The 9342-nt window shown below is 51.1% G+C and overlaps 1 protein-coding gene across 1 annotated transcript; it reads right to left on the bottom strand.

Moving 5' to 3' along the window:
• Window positions 1-2322: 2322 nt before the first annotated feature.
• Window positions 2323-7923, bottom strand: CHST2 (carbohydrate sulfotransferase 2). The gene is made up of 2 exons (XM_055569425.1): window positions 7181-7923; window positions 2323-7075 (listed from the first exon to the last, which is right to left on the bottom strand). Exon 2 carries the CDS (start codon window positions 6891-6893, stop codon window positions 5310-5312), a length of 1584 nt encoding a protein of 527 aa, XP_055425400.1. The 5' UTR covers window positions 6894-7075; window positions 7181-7923; the 3' UTR covers window positions 2323-5309.
• Between the last annotated feature and the right edge of the window lie 1419 nt (window positions 7924-9342).

Here is a 9342-nt window from a genome sequence, read left to right on the forward strand (position 1 = left end):
AGGAACTTGTAGGTCACCAATGTTAATTCCCTCCTATAATTAAATATTTCATCTCTGTCTCTGGATGCAGGACTCACTTCATGGCAAACAACCTGTGTAGTTTGTGGGCCCCGTGCTCAGAACTGCCCGGGCTTGGTTTAATTCTCTGCTGCTGCAGAGTTGAAATGCTTCATCATTTTTTTTTTAATGCTTCATCATTTTTTAACAAGAGACCCCACATTTTCATTTTGCATGGAGCCTCACAAATTATGTGGCTGGCCCTGTCTGGAGGGCTCACTGCCTCAAGGTACATTTCTATCAAGACTGTCTACACACTCGGGATGGGAGCCATTACCAAATGGCTCTGAGTATAGCTTTTGTTACAATGGTCGTTTTCACCCTCATTTACTTGGCAGGGTGACTGTCATCAACCTGAAAGTTCAAACAGCCCCCAGACACTTCTGACGTCCGATTACAAATAACTGGTTTGGTCAAAAGTTAAGCTTTGACCTTGGCCATCCTCTATCATCCTGCCAGGTACACAGACAGGCCCTGTTTCTTTAAGGCTCCTCTCAAGTTTATAAACAATCCCACCCCCTCAACACTGGTTCATAAAGTTTCCCATTCTACAAACTTAATGTGTTATTCAGAACCGAATGATTTCCTTAGCATAATTTGATGAAGGGTGTGCAGAACTGCATCAGATGTAATAAAAGTCAAGCCCTGTAATTTCAATTATTAAACACTTGTACTAGAGCCTGTACCTGAGGAGCTCAGTGGCTCGTACTTAAACTGCCAAAGTAGCAGCCGGGTTGCCAGAAAGAAGGGAAGGTGCAGAAAACCAGCCTGTGTTCTCAGTCATGACAGATTTGTAAGGGTCCTTCTCAAGATGAGTGACCAAAGGGGTCTATAGACTGTACATTTACCTCAGGACATCTCATCACATGGCTGAAATCATTCCTCAGATTGCAACTGTTGTTTTCTACATGTCCACCTTGGATCCTGACACAGAACTATCACCAGCTCTGATAGATTCATCGCCCACATGCTCTCAGAGGCCTGAGAAAAGTGTCCCTCCCCACACGCCCATTTGCTGGTATGTTAATAAAAGCATGCTCTCTTCCAGACCTCGAGACAGTGCAGAAACACACTTGTATGTGCAGGAGGATATGTGTGCTATGTGTTGGGAGGGAGATGAAGGAGGTCAGGGGAGGCTGAAAAGTGACACCTTGTCCTTATTCACGACTAGATAAGACACGCCTTCTTACTTCCCTCTTAGTCTTTCTGAAGTCATCTCTAGAGACTGGGTTTCAAACAAGCTTTTTATTTCATTGCTCAGACCCAGGGTATATTCACTTAATGGCCTCACTTAGATTTACATTCATTTCAGACAGGGAAATTCAGCCACAACTCTCCTGTGTGCAACAGAAATCCTGGACAGAACTGGCCACGGCCTGCATGGGGACAGGCATCCTTTGTCTCATTCAGCATCTACAATAGGACCCAATTCCTGCAAGTAACTATTCCCTGCCTGGGTGAAATTCACAGCACTCAGGCCGGAAATAAATGTCACAGGCTTCTAGCTGGTGAATAGCACAGGAAGCTCAGCTCGGGGCTCTGTGATGACCTAGAGAGGTGTGATGGCAGTGGTGGGAGGGAGCCTCAAGAGGGAGAGGATATATGTATACATATAGCTGATTGACATTGTTGTACAGCAGAAACTGACACAACATTGTCAAGCAATTATACTCCAATTAAAAAGAGAAAAACCACAGGCTTCTGCAATCATGAACAACATCCCAGCCCTCCCTTAAGGTATCCGGGCAGCATTTATTCTGCAGATATGTTCTGATCCCTGCCTTTTATCTTGTTCATGGAAAAAACAAAGAATAAAAGTTGAATTCCTCATTTGGAAACTTTTACCTCTCCCCATTCAGAAATTCTAATTCATCAGAGAGAAATGTTGGTCTATATACAGCAACACCTCCCTGCCCCCCACGGCCCCTCAACAACCAGGAAATCTTGAAAGTGTTCCTAGCGCCTATGCCTCACATTTAAATAGAACCTAAGATCCACTCTCTTTAGCAAACTTTGGTGAACAACCTGGCACTTTCTCCAGGTAATTCATTTTCCCACTCTTCCCCTTCTGAGCACTTTCAAAATTGGATAGTTACATATTTCACTCAGTAAGTACTCATCAAGTACCCACTGCGTAGTAGACATTGAAGGGAACAGGATTTGCCCCAGTCCCCGCCCACAAGGTACCCACGGGTCAGTCTGAATGAGGCCTTTGAGTGCCTCTGAGCTCCTTGAAACTCAAGCACCCAGCCTGGGCTGCTGCCTTTTTCCAAACTCATATTTGTTGGCTAAATGCACTAAGGAGACTTCGTTTTACAAATAGAGCTTTCTAATTAGCAAAGGCATTCCAAAGTCAAAGGGGTAAGTCAGGCGTGCTATGGGTTGAACAGAATTTGAAAATAAAAATCACTCTGATAACCTGCTCTGAAGAATACCTCCTCCTGCTGATGGACTTATTGCCAAGCTGAGAACAGTGAAAAGAACCTCTTTCACGTTTGCTGCTTCAGAAATGGCCCCAGCTTAGTTGCAATCTGTTGTGACATGAGTCTGCGAGCACCAGGGACTGACCAAGGCTGATTAACGCCCAAAACTGCTTCCCTCCTTCTCAGACCTATGGAAGGTGAATGTCACTAATACGATGATCTCGGCTGTTAGTAGGAACAACACCTGTCTCACTTTCCTAGAATGCAGTGAGGTATAAATCTCCAGGAGCAACAATTCACCCTGTCAAATTACAGAGCCCAAGAGTGGCAGAGTGGAGCAAAGCAGCTGCTACAAAACAAGAAAATTACAGGCAGAAGCTCCATTCAAGCACAGCAAGGGGAGAACTGTTGGTGTTCAGCTCAAAATTTCATCTGAGCAGAGACCACGAATGTGCTGCAGGCTGCCAAGCCTCTACGTGACATCTCATATTTTTTAAACGCAAGATCCAAAAACATTGCGATTTCATTTTAACGCAATCAAAGTTCAGAGAGAAGAATGAATTCCACTGCTTAAAAATGCTTCACTCAAAAACTAAGCATGAATTTTACTGTGATTAAGTGAAAAGAGTTGATTCTAATGCCACATGAAATTTGTTTTTAAATGGTTCTTTTATTCAGAGCGGTTGCTTTTTAATGATGTTGTCTTAATTTTCTGCTAAACCTGTTTCATCTCTAGTCATCCAACATTAATATTTATTTTGTTCATTTACTTTTAAAATATTCTTAAAGCTGTTACAAATATTCTACTGCTGCTGAAGATAATTCAGCATAGGCGCTACCATGAAAATATCATAGAAACCATGATCAATGTGTTATAGCTGTAATCTGGCTTAATAAACACAACACTATAAACAATTTTAGTAAATTAAGAAATATCCATTCTAGAATGTGTTATAAAATCAACTGCTAAATACATCCTTTTTTTAACCTCTGTGCTTCATCCCGGAATTAACAGTGTAGTTAGATTTCACATTGTAATGAAAATTATACTTAAAAATCATCTTGGGTTAAAGTATTTCCCATGTACATATTCCTTTCCATTCTATTTTCCTTAAAATAAAACCCTCAGCATTTAACCTATACAGATTGGCTTGCACAAATCTCACAATAAATTACAGTAAAATAGCTATGATGAACTTGAACTTGTACCATATTTAATGTAATATATAACTACACTCTCGTTCCTATTTAGGCTTCATAACTTTATATCATAACACAACATTCTACAGAATGCTTCAGTACAAATGGGCTCAGGACGGCAGCAACACCATTACCATTACAGGAAAACTGCAATGGTTTTTTTCCCCTAGAAAATACCAAATTCCAAAATCCAACCTACTAACTCATAATTCATTTTCATTTCTTCTTCCCCATAATTTACTTTCATATCTAAAAGAAGCTCTTGGTTGAAGCCTTATAATGTCAGAACATATAGCTACTTCACAATTTTACTTTCTGGAAACATGATAAAGAAAAGCAATGTGCCCCACAGGCATCCTAAGTAAACCATTATTAATTCACATTCTCTTTTCATTAATTTGGCTAGGAAGCCGGGAATAAGGGGGATAGCCTGTGGGCGCCCTTACAGTTCTCAGATCAAAAACTTCCCTTTTCATATGCCTCCGTGGACTGTGTCAGAGGCAGAAACATTGCAAACTCAGATACTTGCGTCACTTTTCTAACCAAAGAACTTGTTGACTACCATTGCCAACAAAACATTCACACTAATTTTTGAGGTTTGTGTTCACACCATCAGATGGTTTTTGAACTATATACTTATCTTCTAAGAAAAAATTCTGTTTCTGAACTAAACTCAGGACCAAAACATTGGTCTCTGGTTCAAGGTTTCTCAGTGTAACTCCAGGGTAATCAAAACCAAATGCCTTCAAACCCTCAAGGGGTTACTTCTTCCTTTCTGTGCCCCAAGTGGAAAGTAGTGCCATGCTTTTTCCTCCACTGCCCTGCTTGTTTTTTGCCTTTAGAATTTGAAGATGTGTTCCCATTCCTGGGCACTGGACAGGCTACGATTTACCTGGGAGAAAACAACTCCAAGGTAGGGATCAAGGAGTCAGAGGCTGCTCCCACCCATCTTAACTGTTTTCTAGGAAACAGATGGGGGGAAAGAGGGTGGGAACAAGGGAAGCAGATTCTGTCTGAAGCTGCACAGGACAAGGAACACAGGTAAATCCAGAGTAATGGAGGCAAATATTTTTTTAAAAAGAATATTATTTATTCTCTTCTTTATTAATACTCATGTATGACCTTTGCTTTTTACATAGAAGTCTACTTTATAAGAATGCCTCCTTGGTTTAGCATGCCCAATGGGGCTTTCACTCCAGGACCACTTTCCCTTTCTCCACCCACCCCTCCCCCCACATCCAAAGACTGTTCTACACGTTCACAGATACCACGAAAATTTTGTAAACAAGATTTGCAGTTACCCGATCTTGATTTAATCAACATCCCACTTCAAAATGGAAGGCGGGTAGGGAAGAGGGGAAGAAAAGGGAAGAAAAAGGTAGAGGAGAGAGAAGGGCAGCTGTGGTCAGAACTTGCAAGTCGCCTTTTCTGAGATGTGTGTGCATTGTGGCTATTTCTTGAAATTCCATGACTCAAAACATTGACAGCAAGTGCCTGTGTATTTATATTATGTATCTATAGCAGAATATGTGGGCTTCCTCAGTTTGGATCTGGGCTGTTTTTGTTGAAACACACCACAATCCTTCTGTGGGTGTCTCCACAGGGAGTCAGGTCTCCCCGGAAACCCTCTCAGAGTCGGGGTTTCCGGAGCAGGGTCTTGCTGAGGTCTTTGACCTCCTCGGGGCTATTGACCCGCTCGTAGCCCAGCACGGCCATGGGCTGGTAGCAAAACTCCTCCACCTGTTTGATCTGCTGGAAGGTGAGGGCGGTCCGCCAGGCATTGGCGGCCTGTGTGGCGTTGCGGGCTGACACCACAAAAGGCTTGGAGGAGGAGCCTGAGCCACTAGTCATGTTGAGTGCAAACTGCTCCATTTCGGGGCTCACCAACAGCCCCACAAAGTCGTACACCCTCCGCAGGGTTTTGACGGGGTCTCCCACCAAGTCCTCGTACCGCACCACCAGGTAATGGCCCTGCAGCCAGTCAGGGGGCTGCAGGGCCGTCTGCAGCGTCTTGGCCATGCTGTTGCAGATGACCTCCATGGCGCCAAGCGCGTGGTAGTCTGCCGGCCCTCCCATGTTCTCCTTCTTGACGCCCAGTTTGTGGCCGGGGGCCTCCAGGAAGGGCATGCGGTGGGCTCGCGGGTCCCGGCTGCGCACCACCTGCAGGCTTTCACGGATGAGACCGTGGCGCGAGCGAATGCGTGAGCTGGCCACAGCGCGGGGGTCCCGCACCAGATGAATGACCTTAAGGTCCAGGGCCGGGTCTCGCAACAGTGGCGCCAATACCGCCACGTCGAAGACCCGAACGCCCTTGATGACCAGCGTGCGGTACTTGCGGCACTCCTCCTCGAAGCGCGCCAGGCGCTGCGGCGGACACTTCTTGCACACGCGGTCATCCACCAGTCCCACGACCTCCTTGCGGTAGGCGGGGCACAGCGGCGAGGAGCACACCACCTTGTTGGTGGCCGCACCGAAGATGCCCAGAGTGGTGAGGTTGCGCCCCCCGCTGCCGGCGGGGCTGTACAGCTGGAAGACCGAGAGGTCGCAGCGGTAGAGAGCGCTCAGCATGTCCCGCGCCGCCCCTTGCAGGGAGACGGCGTCCCCTGGGTACAGTTTCTGCCACACGTGCCACACCGGCTCGTAGAGGAAGAACACTTCGGGGTTCTGGTTGAAAAGCTCGCCGAAGAAGGACGAGCCTGAGCGCCACGTGGTGAACACGTACACCAACTGCCTCTTGTCCCCGCCGCCCCGAGTGCCATTACCTGGAGGGGCTGCGGCCCTCGCCGCCCCGGCCGCGACTGCCGGAGCTGCCTGGACTGCGGCGACGGGAGGGCGGTATGGGGTCCGGGGATCCAAGCGGGTGTGTGCGCGGGGCGGCACGGCTGGAGGAGGTCCTGGACGCCCCCAGCCGCCCGAAGCCGCCCCCGCCCCGGCACCCAGCGACCCGTCGGGGCTGCACTGCTGCAACGGCTCCTTGTGCCACTTGTAGTCCAGGAGGTTGAGCATGGTGAGCACCAGCAGCAGCGCGTAGCCCGCGCAGAGCACCAGCGCCTTCCTGCGGAACACCTTCATTCCGAGCGGGGACGCAGGCCAGCGGCGACCCAGGCGCCGGGGCCACGGCGGGAGCAGGGCGCGCGGCCCGGCGGCGGGCGCGGCTGGGTGCAACCCGAGGGGCGCGCCCGCGGGTAGAGCTCGCGGCGGGCTGCGGCTCATCACAGGCACAATTCGGGCCGGCAGCGCGGCGGAGGCGGCCCTGCAACCCGGGAGGGGGACTCAGCGGCCCCGCTTCGGGCGCTCGGACTTGGGCCGCGGCTCCGAGGCGGGCGCGGCAGCAGCGGCGGCTGGTCCCCGGCGCCCAAGACTGGCTCTCCCATGGCAGCGGCTCCGACAAGGACCTGCGAGGGGAAGCGGAGTAAGCCGGTGCGCCCCAATTCTCCCGCCAGCCGCCTCCTCCCGCTTAGTAACGCCCACCCTCCGGTCTGCCTGGCTCCCCAGCTCACCTGGAGCCGCGGGCGCGCCCCGGGGCGGCCCAGGAGCACGGCCCGGCGTTCAGTCCTGCTGTCACTCGTTCCTCGATTTCTCGAGAGCTGTTTTCCGCCAGGGATCCCCGCGCCTCCGAGGGGGCCGCGCGAATTGGCAGCCCAAGCCCTGGGCAGACTTTCTGGGCAGCGGGCGCCCTGCGGCTGGGGAAGGGAAACTTTCACCGGGCCCGGAGCCCTGCTCTGTGCTCTGCCGAGTTCAGTGCGCCCGGCTCCAGCGGCGTCTCCGCCGCCCTCTCGGGACTGTAGCTTCCTTCCTCGCTCTGGGGGGTGAAGCTGGCCGAGGGAGATGGGGGGGAGGGGGCTTATACTGGACCCGGTTCCCGGCAAAGCAGCTCCGCCTCTCTTGCTCTCAGTCTCCGCGCCCCGAATCTTCCCATCTGTTTAGCGGTGGTAGATGGGGCGCAGCGCGACCCTGCAGCCGCGGCAGCAGGAGCCGCTTCTTCCATCACCAGGAGGATGCCCTCCGGGAGGGCACTGCCGGCAGCCCCCGCCGCTTCTCAGCCTCCGACTGGCCCGGAAACCCCCTACATACACACAGCTCTAGGCAAAGGAACTGGGGTCTGCAGCGCTGTCTTGCCCGTCCCACCCCCAGCACCAGGCTCCTCTGACCAACGAGGAATCCGGGCAGAGAAAACCCCCGCCGCAGCAGCAGCCGCCGCGCGAAAGCAGAGCCCAGGAGGATGCAGCTACGCGCCTCTCCCTACGCCGAGCGGCTGCAACGCGCTCGGGCCAGCCTCTGCACGGCTCCTGCCAGACCGCGCCGGGTTGGTGCGCGCCGCCGTCTGTCGCTGCGGCTCCTCCCCTTCGCCGCGCCGCCCGCCCCCTCGCAGCGCCCAGCTCCAGTCGCCGCCTTGGGGGTTGAAGATGCGGGGCCCGATTTACAACGGCGTCGCTTGGGCCTCCATACGCTCGGCTGAGGCCGTAGCCATCCTAGCTCCACGCACCGGGGTACGGATGCGGGGTTTGGAGCGCTTGGGCTCCCGGACCTCTGGGAAACTTGGATCCTTGTGTGTGCTGCTGCCGGGCTCAGCCGCACATTTTTGCTCTCGGAAAGAGTTGGTGACAAAGTTTGGGCAGAAATCCCCCAGTGGCTTCCCACTCCGCTCTGCCCCGCCCGGGTCGGCGCCGCCGGCTCCCGGTAGGAACCCAGGACGCACCCGCGCCTCGGAGCGCACCGAGGACGCCGAGCACCGCTCTCGGGCTTCCCACTCCCGGCGCGCCCATTTCATCTGGCCTGAGGCTTCTCCCTCACCAAGGAAGTAATAAATCTTTCTGGCCCCGGGGTCAAAGAAGAAGCTTCAGTTTTCCAGAGGAGTGTGCCGGCGGGGCGTCTTCTCCGCGCTTTCCTCCAACTATGGAGAGGGCCTCTCTGGTTTTATTACGCCCCCAGCAGACGCCCTCTGCATCTCCGCTCGTAATGACGCGCCCGCTGTGATTGATGTCCTCGGGAATTGGGGTGATAGGGGGTCGTGGGGTGACTGTTCCAATTTACAAAAATACTTGTTTTGCTTCTTGGTTTCTAGAGACGCGATCAAAAAGATTTGACCCTAAAGGAAACGCAGTTGTTGAAAGTAGATCATTTTAGGTTTAAGAAGGTACTTTTTTTTTTTTTAGATGAGGAACAGCCCCCTTCCCCCTCTCTTTCTCTTACAAACAGAGACTAAGCCATAGCTGACTTTCAGCCACAAAATGGGGACACTTATAATAGCCTCCTGTATCTGGTGATGAGGAGTTAGATGCCCAAATGATTAATCCCCACATGAGAGCCCTGGGCTGAATCGCTCCGAATCCCGAAGGTTCTTGAGGCTCAAAGTCCGCTGGTAACTGATCTCCTGGAGGCATTTTGCTGCTTGCGGTCGTGATGGAGTTTTTAGAAGTTTGACAAAATTGCTGCACGTTTATCTTTATACTATGTGGGGCAGCCTTTCTCGGCCAGAGGATACTTATAAATTTAAAATATTGTTGTTTGCGCCATTATTCTTCAGTGAGTCTTACTGAAGTACGAATCAGTACTGTAGTACTTACTGAAGTGCAAGGAGTCTTAGAAAGTGACTTAATTCATAGGAATTTTCAGGGTAGAAAAATGTTCCAAGAACTTGATTTAGCCTCGTTTACAGAAA

This window comes from Bubalus kerabau, chromosome 2, assembly GCF_029407905.1.
Source record: "Bubalus kerabau isolate K-KA32 ecotype Philippines breed swamp buffalo chromosome 2, PCC_UOA_SB_1v2, whole genome shotgun sequence".
Taxonomy (NCBI): domain Eukaryota; kingdom Metazoa; phylum Chordata; class Mammalia; order Artiodactyla; family Bovidae; genus Bubalus; species Bubalus kerabau.

Bases quoted from the DNA above. Each gene is read 5' to 3' on its own strand.
- CHST2 (XM_055569425.1), bottom strand. From the start codon at position 6,893: ATGAGCCGCAGCCCGCCGCGAGCTCTACCCGCGGGCGCGCCCCTCGGG.